The sequence below is a fragment of the Triturus cristatus genome, chromosome 9 (assembly GCF_964204655.1).
Source record: "Triturus cristatus chromosome 9, aTriCri1.1, whole genome shotgun sequence".
In the NCBI taxonomy this organism is placed as follows: Eukaryota; Metazoa; Chordata; class Amphibia; order Caudata; family Salamandridae; genus Triturus; species Triturus cristatus.
Genome location: NC_140592.1, coordinates 1,211,497,808 through 1,211,518,625, shown reverse-complemented (window position 1 = coordinate 1,211,518,625; position 20,818 = coordinate 1,211,497,808). Strand labels below are relative to the sequence as shown.

The 20,818-nt window shown below is 44.5% G+C and overlaps 1 protein-coding gene across 2 annotated transcripts in view; it reads left to right on the top strand.

Moving 5' to 3' along the window:
* Positions 1 to 17,070, top strand: part of STARD9 (StAR related lipid transfer domain containing 9) — a 460,180-nt gene extending 443,110 nt beyond the window's left edge. For both annotated transcript variants that reach the window (XM_085627236.1, XM_085627235.1), the window contains 3 exons: positions 2,896 to 2,975; positions 12,666 to 12,824; positions 13,542 to 17,070. In XM_085627236.1, the coding sequence (XP_085483362.1) occupies positions 2,896 to 2,975; positions 12,666 to 12,824; positions 13,542 to 13,643 (341 nt within the window). In that variant the 3' untranslated portion in view covers positions 13,644 to 17,070. The remainder of the gene's footprint in view (positions 1 to 2,895; positions 2,976 to 12,665; positions 12,825 to 13,541) is intronic.
* The last annotated feature ends 3,748 nt before the right edge of the window (positions 17,071 to 20,818 follow it).

The following is a 20,818-nucleotide window of genomic DNA, read 5'->3' as shown; positions in this document are numbered from 1 at the left end:
CCTGGATGTGATTGACCAGATGTTCTGGTGATGTGCAAGCGTGCTGATGGACATGCCCTTCAATGGATCTACACTGTTCATAGAGAAGGTTGAGCCCACTCTAGAAAGGTTTAAAACAGTAGCAGTTTCCTGTCATTGATTGGATCCTGAAGGCTTTCTTGCCATCCAGCAGGGGAAGGCTGGTGCAGGTTCACATGGGCAACACCGCCGCCATGCGGTACTGCAACAAGCAGGGCGGAGCCGGGTCCTGGGCCCTATGCCAAGAGGCATTATGTCTCTGGAGGTGGCTGGAGCAGCAGAAAGCTTTTCTGTTAGCCAACCACTTGACTGGGTCCCTGAATGCCACAGCGGACTAATTGAGCAGGCATATTGTGCAGTGGAGGCCGGTAACTTTAGCAGGGAGGGGGTCCACACACACACACCCTCACACACATGTGCACTTTCTCCTCCATGCATTCACACACACGTGCACAGACACACCCATTCACAACACTCATTCACCAATACACATGCATACATTCACACATAAATGCATGCACCAAACATCAAAAATCATAAAACTTACCTTCACTGCAGCTCTCCAGGAGAGAAGCTTTAAAAGCCAAAAAAGCAGAGATAAAACTAGCACCCTATCAACAACAGGGTGCTAACATGCAAATTTGCATGTTAGCCCCCTTTTACTCTACGCTTCCCCTTGCATCTCTAATGAGATGCAAAGGGGGCGTTCCAGAGTAAAATAATAGGAGAAATGTCGCTAAGCGACATTTCTATTATCAAGAATATCGCTAACCCTGTTAGAGACAAAAAAAGCAGCGCTAACCGCGGTTAACGCTGCTTTTTTACGTCTGGTATTTTTCTGACTTAGCCATGATATCCTACGTAAGGTGGATATCATGGCTAAGTTAGTCTGTCCCTATCAACAAGCTAACGTGAGATTATCGCTGGGTTTCCAGCGATAATCTCACGTTAGCCACTTAGCACCAGGATTTTTATCGCTATTGAGATAAACGTTGCTAATAGCACGCTATCTCAGCGATAAAAATCAGCGCTAGCCGGCGATAATTATCCGAGCGCTAAGTGCGCTCAGCGATAATTATCGCCGGTTGTTGTTCATATGCCCCCAAGAACGGCCGGTACTAAGACATTTTAATTTCCCCAGACTGGGCCAGGCGAATAGAATATCTGGAAATCCTGTGCCTGAGCATCGGTCCTCCTATCATGTTCCTGCTATACGGGTACCTCCTGTCTCGGCAAGATGGCAGGATCTTCGTTAGAACCATCGCAATTTGCACCTCCATGCGCAGACATTAATAGCTGGCAATGGACTGTGTTTGAGTTGACTTCTGAGGTGGCAGCTGTCATCCTCACTGCCAGACACCAGATCCATTCATTCTGGGTGTTAGGACATCTTTGTTGCTTGGTGTGATGCCCAAACCACTGACCCCTAACAGCCTAAGCTTTCGGATGATCCGTTATTTCTTCTTTCTCTAGCCCAGCAAGACCTTGCAGTGGTCACTGTAAAGTGTTAATTGTAAGCCCTGTCTGCTTTCTGTGTTTGCCAGGCAAGCCATCCTTGTTTAAATCACCAGTTCCGATATGATTTAACTAAAGGCTGACACACATGTTCCCTATCAAACCGTTTGTGATGCCTCAGTGGGACATTACCGTGATGTTGACATTTCTTATGTGTGCACTCTTCAAGCCTATGCATTGTTGCCCACTGCATCTCTTGATCCTGAATTGTCTTCCTCATTATGATTGTCGGCTTCTCGCATGAGTGAAATGCATGCGCCTTTACTGCAATTTGGCATCTTTAAGGCTGCAGCGTGGGCTTCAGTAGATATGTTAACGAAGCACTACTGGCCTGACAGCCAAGTCTGGTGGGAAGGACACTTTGTCCCCTCGGTTCTGCAGGATGTTTTGATTTGAGTCCTCTCCACAGACCTTCCACCTTTGAGCAGTATTGGTTTAGTATCTAATCTAAAGGTGATAAATCTGCTGTTAGCAGTATCCATCAAAAGAACAAGTTACTTACCTTTGGTAACCACCTTTCTGTTCTATCTAATTCCTTACTGACGTCCTACTTCCCTGTTCTGTGGAGTAGTCTCTTTAACATTTAAAAGGTTCCAAGTTTGTAATCAGCACACTGTTACCAGCATCTTTTTAAACTCTTCCTCTGAGAGATTGTAAAGGTAAAGGACAAGAAACTGGCGTCATCTTGCACTTATATGCGGCTCCGCTCCATCACTTCCGGGGCTGTACGGAGCCAGCGCAGAGCTGCACGATGCCACCTAGCAGCGTGTGGGTGCACTGCTGGAAAATTCTTTGGATCCAGTTTGGCACTTGGGGGATATTCTGAATCAAAAGGATTTGCGGTTAGTCAGAGTATCCACCAGCAAGAGCATTACCAAAGGTTAATGACTAGTTCCTCTAGGACTGAGACGGACATCGGGTATAACAGGTATAAAATCAAGCTCAATAATAAATAATTAGAAACTTGTGTGACAGATATGGGAGAGGGTCAGAAGGGACACTAAGTTCTAGGGGTTACTGTTTAATGTTTGTAATCGTTTATAAAAAAAATGTTTATGAGTTTTTTGGGGGGTTGAAATTGTTGAAGTTGTTCAGTTTCCTAACGTGACTTTTATGTTTTATTGTGGACTATTCTGTAAGTATAATGAAACATTTCCAAAACTGAAATCGTGGGTGTAGTAACCAATACTTCCCATTTGAATTACAATTTGCAAATGTTTCTGCAGTGCATCCCACTTGAATGCCACACCTCACCCACTGTGGTTAGAGATTGAGTGAACTTCAGAAGTGGCCTTAGGATGTGAGGCAGCTGTACATGTCCATGCAGTGTGACTTGCTGAATGCTCATTCCTTTTGTTTCAGTGTACCTGGTGACTGACATGTCTCTGTGCTACCTGAAGCAGCCCAGAGATTTCTGCTGTATCAGTACAGAATCGAAGGAAGTAAGTATGCTGGTAATACTGTGCTTCATGTTCATGCTATGCAGACCCTGGCATGTGTTGCCTTGAGAGCTGACCAGACTTTGCTCACTAATAGAATCTCTGTCTGGGCCATTGTAATCAGATGACCTCCAGTCCCACCACAGATATCCCAAACAAGGTGACCACCTGTCTACGTCATTTTCACACTGTCTGCACTCCTGAACTTTTCACCTACAAATTATTGATTTCACATGTGCTAGTCTAATTATTTCTGTGGAAGAGAAACAAGACTACAATACCCAGAATGCATTAGGTTATCACTACAATTTACAATCCTTACAACATTTGAAACTGTCCAGAATGACCTCCAGGGAGATACCTTAGGCCCAAAGAAAATCAGATAGCAACATTTGGTCTCAAAGTAAATGAAACAAGCAGACACATAGCTTGTAACACAGGTAAATCTTTATTGTGTTCCCTGTTTAATACTATGAGAGGAGAGTGACACAAGATACTTGACCTACAGCCGACCCCAGGGATAGCCCAACAAGGACATTCTAGTGTGAGGGACAACATCATTGCCTCCCTCTCCATGGACAGTGGTCTGGAAAGTAGTGAAAGTGACAACTTAATACATATTAATTTATTTATTCAGTGTTTTACATAGCGCGGACATGACCCAAGTAAGGTGTCAGAGCGCTTCACATTTACATGGCCTTAAATTGTTGACATCAGGTTTGAAACAACCTAAAAGTAACAAGCATAAATCAATTTGAGAGTGAGACATTTGTGCTTACAAAAACATATATACATGTCCTAACGCCTACTAGAGATCGATTTGTATTATCATAGTACGTGAACAGGAATATATCCTAACAGTGCCTGGTCTGCTGTTATTATGGGAGGAATTTTCTCATAAGAAATGTCTTAGCTTCTTTTTTGAAAACTGAAGAGGACGAGATTCTTCTAATACTCGGGGGGGGGGAGGGGTGAGTTCCAAATTCTTGGTGCAGCACCAGAGAATGCGCTGTCATAAGTTCTCTTCTTACGGAAGAGGGCAGGTTTCAGTAAGAGATTTCCATTGCTGCGAGAGAATCTGCTGCCTCCTGATAATGGGATTTTCTGGGCTAGGTATAATGGCGTTTTGTAATGTATCACTTTGTGCGTGATACATGCAATCTTCAGTTGGAATCTTGCTTCGTAAGGTAGCCAATTAAGCACAAACAGAAAGGTATATATGTGCGCTGTGGTCTCCATACCAGTGATGCCAACCATCTCGAATGCAACTCATGAGGTACCTCTTATAACATTCAACTATTTGTGATATAGTAGGAGAAAGGAATCTGGTTTGAAATGCTGAATATATTGCACTGCATGTGGTCTTAGGATATTTGGATTTCCTAACACCTGTACTATGGCACAAAAAAATGATTCAGCACAAATCCGGACCATGCAGCAATGTGCGTTCCCCAATTTTAATGCTGCAACACGCATATATACTCCATGCATCTCTTTATGTTACGGATGAGAAGAAGGCATAATTAGGCAGATAATGTTCAGAAACCTGTATAGTATCTACTTTCACTTCACAGGCACCTTCAGTATATGGGAGAAATAATGCTTTGAAATCATTACATGGCATCTGAATCTGTAATAGATTCACAAAGAAGAGAGTACCTGGTCTGTTACAGCAGTTTTGTATGTAATATAAATAAATATATGATTCATCCAATATTTATTGCACCATTAATTAAAATCATAGCAATATAATGCAGGTAGACAACCTTATATGATGCCATATTGTAAATTGTAAAACCCAAGATGGGCTAAGAACTGACAATTATATTACCATCTCACCTAATGATGTTTTTAAAACCCCAGTCATTTGAGGGTCTATCCCACCCAGGCATGATCTTGCTGTGTACTTGCAGTTCTGAACCTTAAACCTCAAGAAAGGATGCCACAGGTATTTCCATCTAGGACCGACCAGATATTTGTAAACATAATTGATGTCAAGTAGTGATTCACTGGCCTTTTTGCATGAACAGCATGTAGTCTTCTTTCCAGGGCCCTGACAATGAGAATGGTAAGACCCCGAAGAAATAGGTCAGAACCTTATTATAAGCAACTGTCTTTTCATCTGCAGACTATGCGGGAGGGCACAGAAATTGTGTTTGTTTTTATTTTTGTATTTGCTTGTTAGCAACCAACTGTGTTGTTTTCCCTCATAAGTAGCAAAGTCCTCTGCAGATGAAATTAATTTAGCCTTTTTTATCACTATATTACTTGTTTGTTGAGGTGCTAGCAATATATTCCAAACAAGAGTCAGTTGCAGGACTGCAGGTGAGGTGTTCAGGAAGTCAATCCATGGGTCATTATGGTTTGAGGCCGCGATTACTTGCCACAGTAGATATTTCAGCAACCTTTCTGAGGCGCATTCTGAGTTTAACGCAGTATGATAAAAACAAGGCTCCCAGAATATACTCCTGCTTGAAAAGCTTAAATTCTAGACACATGCGATTGACATGTGCTGCCTGGTGGTCTGATGAATCGCCTACATGTCTGGCACTGGGCCTCATCCAACCAGTTAGCACCTTGCCCATGAAAAATTGTGTGGGCAAGGGTTAGTGTGGACATGACTGTACTTTTAACTGCCTGTAGAAAAGGGATCAGGGATGAACCCAACATGTTATTGAATAAATTAAAGAAAAGCCGTATTCAGGGCAATAGCTATTATTTTGATGGAGAATAGTTGATTTGTATAGGTTCATCGCTCATTCAGCTAAATACCTAGATAGTTCAATTCAATTATCTTTATTTGGTTATTCAAAAGATAACCATAGAAGAGAAAATCAATCAACCAATTAGGGGTTGGTAAAGCGCAACTACTCACCCATGAGAGTCTCAAGGCACTGGGGCGCATGGGGGACCGGACCGTAGTGAGCAAATAAAACATTACTTAAAATGTCAGATCAAATTACAGTAGATAAGTAAAAGCAGAATCCTAAATACATAAAACATTACAAATTCACAGATTTATGCAACATATTGCGCTTTTAAGAAAAGCTCCCACCGCAGAACACACCGTGGCATCTGCTACCATGTTAAGAAAGTAAAAGGCTGGCCTGCACTGTAAAACCCCTAGCTTTTTAAAAATAGGTAATAAAACTCTTCGTCTTAAAGGTCCATTAAGTTTGCAGAACAAAGTAAAGTGCAACAGTGTAGGAGAGTAGGGTCTGCTATCCTATGGTCACCCCAAATTTTTGCTTTTTGCTTCACTGGTTTTTGACATATTGAGGCTGTGGGCCTGCTAATCAGACCCCCAGCCTGCTGTTCTCTCTAACTAAATTGACACTATGCACCCTAGGTGCATAACCAATTGGGATTGGATCACCCTGTGAGCCCCTGTACCAGTGTACACTAGGTACCCAGGGCATTGGTGTATCTAAGGCCTACCAGGGGCTGAAGCATATATTATGCCACCCCTGGCCTGGCCTAACAAATTTGACACAACTGGCTGATCACTCAGCTGGGGTAAGTTGGTGTAACCACCTCTTACTTAGGTGTAGTATACCTATACCTAACCTTAAATGGGACACATGTTAACCTATAAGTCACTCCTATGGCAGGCCTTGACAATCCTGAAGGCAGAGTGCTTGGTTCCATGTGAGATGGTGCGCTGGCATGAGCTGAGCCTGTCTGCAGTGGTCGGAACCACTTCCTTCTACCGTTTCCAGATATCGTCATACCATATACTCTTAAGTGCATTATGAACCTCGCGGTTAAATGCTATCTTTGGTTTGGCTTTATCAAAACATGTCGAGTAAGGTGTCATACGAATTGGAATACTAACCCCTCGCCAATTCTGGCGACGGGGTTAGCATTCCACCCTTCTAGAGGGACACGACATGTACAGTACCTGAAACCCGGGTAAAATCAGACATAGCCTCAGCTCCACAAAATGGATGCTGCCACCACAGACACAAGTCTGCCCTCCTGCTGCTGGGACTCCTTCCAGCTTGGGAGACGTGGACAAAGGGTTTCCTGCCAGGGGAGGTGCGAGCACCACCCCAGACAGGATTTTGTGTATTGGTCAGGTAGGGCTTGAAAGGAAACAGACATGCCTGAGGCTCACAAGGAGCCTCGGTGCATATGCCAGTTCAAACCGGTCCTGGGGCACACCAGCCCCGGACCTGGGGCGAGCTGGACAAAGGATTGGGGGTGTAACCACCCCCCTTCCTGGTCCCACCCTTAGGGAGGGACCTAGCAGGTAGTCCGGCCCCTAGAATCCGCTTAAAGGTAGGAGCTGTGTCCTAAGACTTCAGACATCCTGGAATCAACTTACTACAAAGAAGAAGACGGGAACTTCGACGCTCTGCTGCACAGAGGACAGAAGGAAATCTCCCCTATGGTCAGGGAGTGACCATCTTGCTAACGCAAGCACCAACCAGCTATTCGACGTCTGCTTTGCCGCCGCCTCCTGCCGGAGCCCGAGCCCAGAGCCCGACAAGACCTGGACCTCCAGACCTCTCACCGCCCGATCCACAGTCCCTGCAAAGAAGGAACCCGTAGAGGCACCGAGACACGTGGAGCCAGCCATCTTGAAAGACCGACGACAAGCTGCAAGCGCAACAACAGAGGCTCCCTCCAAGTTGTGCTTTGGGTCCTGAGAAGCCCAACCACCGAGCAGCATATGCACCAAAGGTGAGCCCTCCAGCATCTCCACGATCTGCGTGGGGCCCCTCTGCACTTTGCATCTCGACGCGCCTGCCCGGTTCCTGGCCCGTTAGCTAGTGGCCATTTTGGCGACCTAACTTGAAATCAACGACGCTGGTCTGGTTGCTCCAGACTGGCCCCAGCTGCTCTCCAAAAGAGCAGCCCCTCTGACCTTGCTGGTCAGAACAATCAGCTTTCTTTACTTCCCACGACTCCTGCCTTTGCCAAGGCTTGTTTGCTTCTTTCGAGTCGCCGACACCGCCGACAGCGAGAGTCTGCGTGGGACAGCTCGTGACTCGACTCCTGGACGTCGTCGACCTTCAGGGACCACGTGGCTGCGGAGACAAGCTACACCTCATCACCTGTTTGCACCCGACATCGCCTGGTACCTACCTGGTGCCACGCCGGTCACTGGCTAGTGACTGTGAACACTGTCCCCTCTGCTTTCAGGTCTTCTACAACTCCGATCCACCCTTGGATCCAACGCAGCTCTTCTGGACCGACCGCCTGCAGCATCTTTGTCATCAGGCTCCATTGAATCGATAGAAGGAACCCGACGCACTTCGAGACCTATGCACCCGCTTCCTGTGGGTGAGGTAACGCTGGCACTCCGGTGCCCAAGTGTAGAGAAACATCTCTAGTGTCTGTGTTTTGAATCTTAAGTTCGTAGTCCATCCAGAAGACCCTTTCTGCAGTAACTTTTAAACTTTTACGCACCCATTGAAAACCTATGGGAGCCCGCGTGTAACATTCCTCACTGCACACGCGACCCGTGGACCTCCTGGTCACTAACTGAAGTTAGCTCCTTGTAGGCCCAGCGATTCTAGAGGCCCTAGGCCTTCTCCCTTTCCTGTTCGTGGTACTTATTACCACTATTTTAGTATATGGTTTGAGTGGCCACCAGGGCCCATCCATATAAAGTGCAACTTCTGTATATTGTAATACTTTCTTGTTTAACGATTTGTGCTCCTGTGCTCATAAAGAGTCTAGGGGATACTTTGAGTAATAAATACATATATATTTTGAATATATATCTGTGTGGTGTCCTTTCATTGGTAAAAAGGAGGGTTACATATGGTAAAACAGCCTGCTTAACACGCTTTAACGAGTTTAGCCTCAAAGACTGCTTAGCCTACGCTACCACTAGGGCAGCTAGTCCGAAAAGGTTGACTTACAACCACACCATAAGGGTTGCTTGGCATGGTACAAGGTGGTCACTTTAACTAGTGAACATCATATACCAGGCCAACTTCTCATAAACAGAATCTGAGGAGAAGTGTCATCACACGGGCACGCAGAGATACTATTTGGATCAAAGTGGGCCAACAGGAAACAAAGATTACTCCTAATGGTGCCCAGCTGAATCCTAGATACAAACGACTTCTTCCATTTATTATTATTTTTATTTTTTTATATAGCGCGAACTAGACCCGAGAAATCGGGTATCAGAGCGCTTTACATGAGCACCAGTTTTGTTGCAAATTGACACATTCATTTTTGTTAGGCACGGGGAGATTAAGTGATTTGCCCAGAATCACAGGATGTTGAGTGTTGCTGCCAAGACTCGAACCCGGTTCCCCAGCTTTGAGGTCGACCGCTCCAGCCGTAAGGCTTCACCCTCTCCCCATACATTGTTAATCTGGGAGAGGTAGGGCTCGAAGCCCTGGCATGTCTGAACTATAACAAAATCACACGCTGATGTTTTCCCAAATTCCTTGGATTCCCTGTTAGCCATAGCCAATATCTTAAACTCCTTTTTGACCCAGCCCACCTCCCTGTGGTTACGAGAATAGTTCCGGTCGACCAGACTGTTGGCCGTATGTCAAATATAGATCAGCTAGTGTATTACAAGCTCTATTCACAGGTGGACAATCAGAGATAATCTCCCTGTTAAGGGCTGCATGTTTGTTCCCCCATATTAAAATCCAAAGAGCAGAGGGGCAAGCTTTATACGATCCTCTACATAATCTAGACCCAGTTTCTCGTATAAACATGGGCTACTGGGCGCAACTCTGAGCAGCCACCTGCAAAAGCGATTCTCTGCCTGCTGTGGAGAAAAGTTATTCCAGTATCCCCAAATGTGGGCCCCGTAGGTTAAGACCGGTAAACATTTTAGTTTTTACACCACCAGCAGGGTCATGGTTGGTTTGTTACCAACTCTAGACGAAAGTTCAAAAACAGCGGCCACGTTAAACAAGCGCATTACTTGGAAATGTTACTCCCAGGAAAGAGAACTCATGAACAAGGCTAATTATTTGCCCTTTGATAGTCACTGGGCCGGGTTTACTCTAGGGTTTGCTGCACAACATATAATGGGTTTTAGAGATGTTGATCTCTAGGTCCAGTTCATCCATGTATCTGAAAAAGGCGTCAACCACTCCCCGTAACCCATTCGAAGTATGAGAAAGTAGTACTGCGTCATCGGCATACAGCAGAGCCGGTACGCCTTGCCATTTACTACTGGTATATCTTTAGACTGGGCGAGTAAGAAAGAGTGCAAACCATCAATATATAAAAGGGATAAAATGAGGGCTAAAACACGTCCTTGGCGGACACCTCTGAAAGGATTTAAAAATTCAGTGCATTCCCCCTCTGTGCCAAACCAGACCATTCCATCATGGAGCACCTGTAAAAATTCTACTATAGCGTGAGGCATACTCAGCTTATGTAGAATTCCCTATAGTTTTGTGCAACTAACCCCATCAAAAGCACTGCTAAGGTCCATGAATGCAAGATATAGCGTGCCTTTCTTGGCAATCATGTATTTCCTAATTAGCAGGTGTAGATCTAAGCACTGCTCCTGTGCCCCTAGACCTTCTAGTAACCCATACTGTACTGGGCTCATAAAAGCATTATACTGGGCCCAGCATCCGTAGGATAATACGCCCCAGGATCTTCAAAATTGAGTCCAGCAAGGAGTCAGGCCTATAGCATTTGGGGTCAGTTATATTGCCTTTTCCTTATAAATGGGAACTATGCATGCCAATCACCAAGAGGGAGTACACCATGAATTACAGCAGCATTTAGGATGTTATTAGTGATAGAAGCCCACAGGTGAACATTTTCTTTATAAAGGTCCATCGGTATCCCAGGTGCCTTTTTTGATGGACTTTCTTGGATAGCTGCTATCACTTCATCAAGGCAAAACCTAATTTCCAAACGGGGGTGGGAATCAGCCAACAACTCTACACCCTCCATAAGAATAAATTTGGCTGAAATGGTCAAGCCATCGTTCAGATGGAATATTAGACCCCCAACCCGGTTGTAAGATTCCCTTTATTTACAATACTTCAGAACCTCCAAGTATCTTTACTGTGACATGCATGAAAAAGATTCTCCCACAGCTCTTTCTTTGCCTCCAGTTTCCTAGTTCTTTGTTAGCTTATTTTCTAGTCTAGCTTGTTTTATCCTTGGTCTATCTCTCGGCTTACTGCTTAGCTCGATCCTAACTTCTTGTTGGCAGCTCTGCATATGCTATCAAACCATTCGGGATAGCGATTCTTTGTTGGTTTACAGGTGCCATTATTTAGGCCCCTAGCAGAGTGTGAGAGGCTGGCTCAGTATATGATGTTCACTTATGTAAGTGGACACCTTGCACTGATCCAGGCAACACTTATGGTGATTTTAGAGGTCTTAGACAACCTCAGAAAGCTCTCCAAGTGGTAGCTGTGGAGAGCAGCCTTCAGACTTAGTCCAGAAGGAGTGTAAAGCAGTTTGTTTTACCAGAACCTAATCTTATAGGTTTGGATTAAATGAAAATGAACCACTCAGTGTATTTAATAAAATATGTATTTATTGTAAGACACTCACTAACACATACAGATATCTCCTAGCCCGAGATATACACAATGTACAGAATACTTTACGATAGAAACAGGTAAGTAGCACAGAATCCACAGTGGTCACTGGGGGGGGGACCAAACTATATACTAAAATAGTGGTATGCGAACCACGACTCGAGTCAAGACTATACCCAGAAGATGTAGAACTGTCGGGGACCCAAGGAACTACCCAAGGTAAGTAACCAGGAACCCCACAGAGGCCGTGTGCAGAGTGGGAACACGACCGAGGGATCAATGCAAGTCAATGGGTACGTTTTGGTTGCAATTTTAAAGGAAGAGGACCCTTCTCGGTGGACCCTGAAGAAACCCTGTGGAAGACAAGAGGTTAGAGAGTCACTCCACCCTTGGATACCTTAGGAACCAGGATACCTGCACCAGGGAAGCCGGGTGCATAGGTGTGAAGTGGCGTCGGAAACCGTCGTCAAACTCAATGGGAGACTTCAGAAAGATGTTGCTGCTGCGGAAGGGGAACGTTTCCAGTGGAACACAAATGGCTGATTCAAGATGTGAAGAACCTGAAAGCAGAGGGGGCAGAGTCTATGCCACTCAGGACTGACCAGGAGGCACAGAAGACGAATGCCCACCGATGTCGGGTGTTGCAGAAAAGCCGACGGTGCCCTTGAAACTGCAGCTGTGTGGACCAGGCGACGCTGTGGAAGACCAGGAGCCGTGCACGAGCTGTCCCATGTCAGATGTCGGGAGTTGAGGGGTCGGTGTCTGGTGGGAGAACCAACAAGCCTTGGCAGCTGCAACCAACAAAGGAGTAGAAGAAGGTGCAGTGTCGGGACCAGCAAGGTCCAGGAGACTCACCACAAGGAGGGGAGTCGGGGCCGCGGCCCCCCTCCCCCCTCACCATGGGGGAATTACCCCCGCAGCGAAGGGGTTAAAGTCCCCTAGAAAGTTAAATCTTGGTGTCCGCTCTAGTTTGGAGTTAGTGAAAAACTAAACACCCTTTTTTTACAATCTTCCTGCTAAAGATAAACACTTTGGTTATTTCAATATTTATTCTTAGGTGTGGGTTACACAGCATTCGCCCAGCATGTGAATCTATAGTAGATTCAAGATACACAGATACTGTTTCAGTGAAGTAACTTTTGACACTTGTATTACCAACAGCTGATGTATTAAAATGTATTCCTTGATTCTGTTGCAGGAGAGGTGGTTCACTGTCGCCTTCCAGTCTGTGTACGATGAATCCATGCCGCGCCCATCTAAGGACATAGTGAGGGGAGAAATTTTACCTAGTGCTTGGATTATGCAGCCAGACACTGTGAATGGGAAGGAGGTTACCAGGGTTATATACTCCGTAGAGGTAAGTTGCTTTTTCAGACACAACTAAAGTCTACTTTCTGACTGCGCTAGCTGGATAAAGAAAATATGCTGGATTAGTGCGATCTTGTGCTCTCGTTTAGTTCCTCGCTTTGATAACGGAGAAATGCAAGCTAAAACTAAACTCTTACATAATTCGGTCTCGATACAACACTCTACCTACTTATGATTGTCAGAATTGGTCTTCTCTAATCGTAATGGATACTCGTGAAGAGCCAAAAATTACACCTACAGAGAAGTGTCCTCTACAATACCCTATGAATTCTTCCTTAGAACTAGGCCAGAGTGGACCGCGCAAATAGAGTTTATGTCAGTTGCCCCGACTCCATGTTTTATAAGCTCCAGCGGCTGTAAAATACCACTGCACATGATCCACTGGGCCTGAAATGTTTTACCATATCTTGCCTTAAATAAAGTCAATGGGTGTGCAGTGAATATTTAAGATGATTTGCACAAGCCACAGTGCCCTTGCACTTGCAACAAGGGTGAAACATGGTGTCTGGGATGTAAAGTTAAACAAATGAGGCGACAGTCTATCCTCCCCCATTATCTTGAAGCCCATATTTTAAACTTGGGCCTTTAATCATGTTTTATGTAAAATTTAAAATATATATTCAAAATATATTTTCCTTCTATCATTTTGTTATTTTGGTTTGTGTGTTTTTTTGCAAATGATCTTACAACAACTTTTTTTCCCCAGGTTGAACTTGGTGCCCCGGCCCTCCCAGCAAGACTTTTAAGTTCTGTGGCAAAGCAGCAACCATTGGTTATTGCAAGTCTGGCAAATTTTCTTTCCAGCTGAAAATCACCGTAATAAATTAATGCATGTCGAGCTGGAGCAAAATGGACATTGTTACAGAACGCAGAGTTGTAAACTGATGTGTATCCAGATATAACAAAGTGCAACACTACGTGCTAAAGATGGTCCTGACAAAAAGACGTTCCAAAACTATACTGAAGATGACGTGAATCAAGACATACTGTGATCCCTTTGATACAGAGGATGCGCTGTACGGTTGACTTATTGGAAATGACACCAGACCATAATTGTTGGTCCACAGACATATTGTTTTTATGGTGGTGGATTGCAAATTTCCTGGGAAAGTTAAGCGAAGGCATATCATGGGCAATGAAGGAAAACATTGAGGATTGTCTCGATCACATGATTTGAAAGTGTCTAGATTCTGAAGAAGTCTTAAATATGATGTACGCTGGGAACTTCGTAGACTACAACGAAGCCACACCAATGTGGTCAATTCCTCTCAGCCAAGCATGCAATATTACCAGTTACAGTTCAGCATGGAAATGACTTCATATATCTATCCATGCCCACATGTAGAACAGATACAATAATATGTTTACATATTAACACGCTTGAAACTGATCTGCATTAATTAACCCAGTGAAGGAATGTCATGGGAAAAACTACACAGAAACCAAATTTGTAGGATAAGTGAACAAGGATTATTTTCACTGTCCCTGAAGCAGAAACACTGCCTGTTTCAAGGCACTAAGAAGGATGGCATCCATGCTGGCAAAAGAAGCACAAAGATAAGCACATGGATTTAGGGAGTTGCAAAAATGGTTAGTTAAAAGTCAGCCCGGGTTGGTGGAGCATTTCCTAGTATCTAGGACTAGTTGCCCAGAATTCTTTTCCTCTCAAGAAGTTGTACCTTTGCCTCTGCAGCACCCTGTGATGCTCAGTGTGCATTGGTCTTCTAATCAGCAAGGATGACAGGCAAATCAACAAATCATATTACTGAGACAAGCCATTACGCCTCTCACAACGTATGTGAATAACAAATGAGTGTGTATGCCACGGCAGGGTGGCAAAAGTGCCACAGTAACAGATCAGCTGAAATTAGTTTCTTCTGATGTCTAAAACCTCTTGCGTACAGTGGTCCCTCCAACCAGTCGTAAGTAACTTAAGCTTCAGAATTGGTGCACTTTCTTGAGCCATTGACAACTGAATATGAAGGCAAGCTGTACTGATCTACACACACTAGTAAAATTCAGTTCACTTTGTCTCCTGGCGGGTTTTGGATAATCCTGGGCCTGATCAAAGGGCTTGTACAATTTCCTTTCGTCTTCCAGGTGCAAGATTAAGATTGTATTTAATACACCTCTGGATCCCTACTTTGTCGGTGTAAATTTGCATGTAATCGAGCACAGCTCCAATTTATGTGCAATTGGAAACTGCTAGCTTGAAATCAGGGTTAGAAAACTGGCCAGTATAGGGCTCAGTAAGTAGGAATGCTTAGTAGACCAAATAACTACTCACTTTTATGGTCTCAAGTTCCCCAAAACTAATTATGAAATTTGTATAAATTTAAGACCTTCACTTGACTAAGAGATCTGCGCCTTTTTTCCTCACTTAAATCTTTTTTGACCATCCATTGAGTAGGCATAGAATGCTCTGTCTACAAGCCGTGCTTTAAGTGTACTAGTTGTATCATTTTCACTCAGTAGCCCTTTAGCAGCCATTAACAATATAATCAATCATCACTGTCCCAAAATACGAATCGAATTCTCAAAAGTAGATGTTACATCTTACCAAAGAGCACATTAGACTTGTCCGCAAGGATGTGCTGTCCACAAACGTTATGCAATTTGAATCAAAATATGACCACAAGTGCATTTTAGGCACTACAGAGACCGCTGCGCTTATTAACCAGAGAATCATTTGTATGCCAAAGTTGATCTAGTTTCCCTTTGCAAAGTATTATCTATGTTTCTGGGTTTATCATTGGAATTTATGTTTTTGATTTAGGTTCTTGAAGAGCTCTTGAGAGGTTGCATGTACGATGTAAGTATTTGACCCTGTTTTGCCATGCCTTGGCTTTCTGGTACTTGCTGTCATGCATTTAATGGGAAAGAGGAAAAACTACAAGTGTCACAATGCATAGGGGGAAAAGAGGACAAGAAAAGTAACTCAAACTAAAATGAACAAACTGGAGGTCTTGTAAGTCAGGGATATTCTTACCCCACCAGAAAGTACCAACGCTCTGAAGAACCGCAGTATCGATCTGCATAAACCTTAAGTTTTAAGTGTTTCCAGTCATTTGTTAAAGTCTTTGTTTTAAAAAACTGAATCTTATTTAAGCTTTTTGAATAAGTTCCTTTTGTAAAGCTTCTTCAGTTTATTTTTGTGCACATCACATTGCTGTCAAGATGTTTTGGTAACCCTAAAACTATTCTCTTAACCTCTCCCCTCTCTTTTAAATTAAAGAGGTTCCCACCACTGGCAGTCAGGGTTTGCAGAATCGCATTCCAGTTGCAGGCAGCTTAGAATATTATTGAAAGTGACAGATGCTTACTGTGGGGCACACAGAGAAGTCCCTCTCCATTAAACAGACTGTGAAGTATTCTATGCAACAGGTTACAAACAGCAGTGTTCCTATAGAAGACACCAGAATCTTCTTCTGTCACAGAGCTTTGTTCCATTGCCAAAGATGTATTATAGCCCGCAGCTGACGGCTATACCGGTTGTTAATGGCCCACTCCCTCATTATAGGCCTTCACTTGTGGCTCTGGAGTACAACTCGGGTTCAAGGCGTTTAATAAGCAGTATAAGCCTCTGCAGCAGGATATAACATGATAACAGAGTGAGATCTGAGCGAGTATTCCCCTGCTTAAAGATGGGAATGCTGTTATAGATAAAAATGTGGTATAAAGATGATTTTTTAGGGGGAAGGCTTCCTGTTTGTATCTTAGAGATATCGAATACCACTCAGCCTCAGTTTGCGGCATATACTTTGCTTGGAAGCTACAATCACAAGGCCGGAGGGCGCAGTAATGACCGCTTGGGACACCGTACTATAGGGAAGAACGTATTTAAAGCCAACTGATGAAATGTTGACACCAACCGGTGGAAGGTTAATGTATCAAACCTGAGGGTATTCTTTCTATTACTTGCAGAGGGTGGTTGCGGGGGGGGGGGGCAAAACAGCACATGTGCAAGGAAATAAAGTTTACCCAGGGAGGGGGCCACCGAAGGAGGCGTCCTATGTACAGCGCGTCAGATGTTTATTTTTATAAATGTATACGATTTTTTCTACATTCACAAATCTAAGTTATTTATATATATATATTTGCTTGTTTTGAAGTGGTTTTATATGCGTTCGAATCTAATTTTATTGCATTCATGAAATGTAAGCTTTTTAATACAATCCTATTAATAATTATAATATTTATTTTTGTGCAAATATATACTCTTTTGATACATGGAACGCGTGGTGTCTTCTTGCCAACTGTTTGGGGAACAGAACTGCATTAAATGCCTATATCTATACTAGTATTTCTGCGTTTCTGAAAAATGCTCCTTATTTTAGATGATTAGAAACTGATTTTCTATATGTAAGCACAGATGCCTACGCAAAGGGGCACCTCATGGTGCAATTGGCAGTATGTACCAACTTCTGCATGCATGAACCATTTTGATATGAATGCTAACCCGAGTGCGGGCCAGAATCGTTTTGCTTCACGGAGTGCCATCCGCCCACCTTACCATGCAAAGGAAGCTTCGCTGGACAAGAACAGTGCAAACACCCAGGGGCAGAGTCACTTTGATTTTGCATCGGGGTTGTGTCACATTTGTAGCACAGCCCGACGCAAAATCCTTTTTGGTATTTACAGAGCCATGCAAAGCCACTTTGGGTTAGTAAATACCAAGTAACACAGCGCTGGGAAGGCGTTCCAAGGATGGAGCATGGACGTTCCCATTCATCCACCCATGGATTCTGGCGCATTCACAGATTTACAAAGACTTGTACATCTGGGAATGTGGCAAAATGCTACACCTTCCAAAGTGAGGCATAACAAGGAGAAATATCTTTATTTTTCTTAGTTATTTCCTCTTTCCACATGTTTTGCATTTTACAGCACACCTAGAAAGAGGAAAACAAAGTTAAGGGTTATTTTTGTGCAGGAAGGTATCTCTTCATGCACAATAACAATGCTGCCTGTATCTCAACCATCCTCGCACAATGCTGTTAGGGGCGTCTGTGTTGGCTCTAGGCAGCGCACAGTGTGTCAGCGGTAGTAGGCAGCAAAAACGCAATATATCTTAGTTGATGTGGCACATTTCTGCGCTCTCCCTTTCATGCAACGCAGCAACTTTCCTTGCTGTCCTGCTTTGCATGAAAAATGTGTACGTCTGCCCCCAAGATGTTTTCATGCAAAGCCAGGTCTACTAAAACAGCATGACGTGAGCTTTGTGTGGAATTCTAACTCTAAAGGAAACCAGGCCCAAACATGGGGCATGCAGAGTCGAATGTGTATTCAAACCCCTAAGACGTGTAATTAATGTGAAATTACTGCTTAAATGTTTGCTCTAGTATTAAAATTTGCACTGGAGGGTGTGTGTTCCTTACAAATCTATGCAAGACAGGGGTGGCTCGTCTTTCCACATTGCTCAATGCTTTGGGTTATGCTAAAATATCTTTTAATGCTGTGAGTGCAGACAGATATTATCGGCGAACAACTCTTGCTAAATATTGCGCTTTGTCACTTTTCTCCGTTTGCGTTACGCAGCACTGCTGATATTCGTGCAGCACGGTGCTGCCTCAATGTTAATCCTCTAGCCTCCTTGAAAAAGCATAAGGCAAAAAGATCTGGCCTTCTGCCCCTTGGTTTTTCCCCGCCCTAAGGGCTGAGAAAAATCTTTGTAAGAAAATGGAGCAGAATTGGAGGAAATTATATGACCCCAATTCTAAGATCCTCTATAAAGCGGCGCTAAGCAGCTTCCGCAAGAAAATGTGTAATATGATGAGAGAGTACTTTGCGCTTCGTATTGAGACGACTGCTTACTTTTCTAGGGAAGTGTCTAAAATTGTGCAATCTTTCATCTCCCACAAAGCAGCAAAAACTGCCAGCATCCCTTCCGCCGAACTCTGTGAAAAACTCTCAATTTTCTTTGATGAGAAGATTCACAATCTTTATGCCACCATCCCGGGGGCATTTAAAGGGGGCAAGGCTTCCATTCTGGTTCTCATAGGAAATGCACCATGCATCGCGTGTCCTGTCCGGGTCAAAGGTGGGTCTCTCACAACGCTGTCGCGCTTGCTGCCTTTTCTCCTGTAATTCTTGAAACACTGCTACTTTGCACATTGTTCGACTCGTTTTTTAAAAGAGGAATACTTTTTAAAAACAGCTCTTTTAACCTGTGTAATTTTACTTCACCTGATTGCATCTTGCACTTGCTGAACGCCGCTCCACAGCGCATCCCCACTTCCGGCCTTAGCACTTCTGGTTAGTTCCCGGTCTAGTGCATAGATTGGCCAGCCGCTGCACAGTGGTGGGTGGGTGGAGCCTCAGGCTATTTTTACCGAGCTGGAGCGAGCGCGCAGATCAGAGAGTCCTGCCCAGGTCAAAGGTGGGTCTCTCGCAATGCTGTCGCGCTTGCTGCCTTTTCTCCTGTAATTCTTGAAACACTGCTACTTTGCACATTGTTCACGCCTAAGGCAAGCCCGTCTGCGCCCGTCCGCGCCCGACCGGGCCCAGGGGCCACGAGCCCTGGCCCGGGCCAGGTTTGTTCTCTGGCAGAACTCCACCGCCTAAATCATAACATAACACTGCCTGACAACATAATAGCAGCCACACTTAAATCAGAAGGGCTACTAAGGCCACAAAAATATGCAGTTATATGCGGTGCACCACAATCACGCAAATCTCTCTCCAAGTTCACTTGGGCGCACTAACCCCCCGGGACTCAGATTTGCGACCTTGAACACCCGGTCTTTGCAAAAACATAACCTAGAAGTCTTCTCCCTACTGCAAGAAAACACCATAGATATTTTAGGTGTCACCGAGACCTGGCTTGAGGAATCCTCATCTCCGGACTTGGTAGCCGCCATGCCCCCAAACTACGCGGCCCTTTATTATAATAGACCAGGTAGCACCAGAGGGGGCGGGGTCACTTTCTTCTACAAGCACCCCCTCAAAGCAGAGACGCTCTTTGCAGAGAGCACTAAAGGGGCGGATGTGCTAGGGGCAAAATTCTGCCTTCAGACAGCCTGCGTTGTCGCCCTGATTGTATACCGCCCCTGAGAACGTCGCCCAGGTTCGTCAAATGCCTGACGGAACTGGCTCACGACATGCTCTCACGTTACCAATATATAGTAGTAATGGGAGATTTCAACTTCCACTGGGAGCAATCTCCCAAGGAGAGCCAAGCTAAACTAATGGACGAGGCACTGACCGCACTGGAATTCCACCAGATTGTGATAGGTCCCACCCACGAGAAAAGCCATACACTTGACCTAGTTTGGACTTCCCAGCTACATACCGACCCCCCGGTCATCAGGCCCTGCTCCTGGTCCGACCACTATATAATTAGTGTCCGTCTTCCACTTCCGGAGCAAAAAACCCTTCCACCCCCAGAATGGAAAGTCCTTAGGAGTTGGAATAAAATCAGATCTGAGGACCTGGTCTCGGTCCTCAAAAAAAACAGTCCCCGCAGTCCCACTCTAGGAGACCCCGATGCACAAAGTACCGCCCTGGCACAAAGATTGAATAGTGCTATCAATATATTTGCACCTGCACGAAGGGAAAGAATAAGGGACAAAGGGAAAGGGGCTCCTTGGTTTAATGATGCCCTACGAAGTCTGAAACAAGAGCTTTGCCGATGTGAGCAAGCCTGGCGGAAAGCATATGATCCCGAAGGCCAATCAAAATACCATGCTAAATTTACCGCATACAAAATAGCTATACTAACAAGAAAATCAGTGTTCTATGAAATTAAGATCGCGTCCGCTAACAATATACAAAAAGGGACTTTCAAGATCCTGAAAGAACTAAGACAAGTGAAGGAACAGAAGCCGTCCTTTTGTAGGAAAGACAGCAATACATTTCAAGCCTTCTTCACTTCTAAAGTAAAGGATCTCCTGACTGAAATCCAGCGCACCCCCACACTCCCCTGCCTTTTAGTACCAACACCCCAGGCTCCCCTCTTTGATAAACCCCTTACCTCCTTCCCTG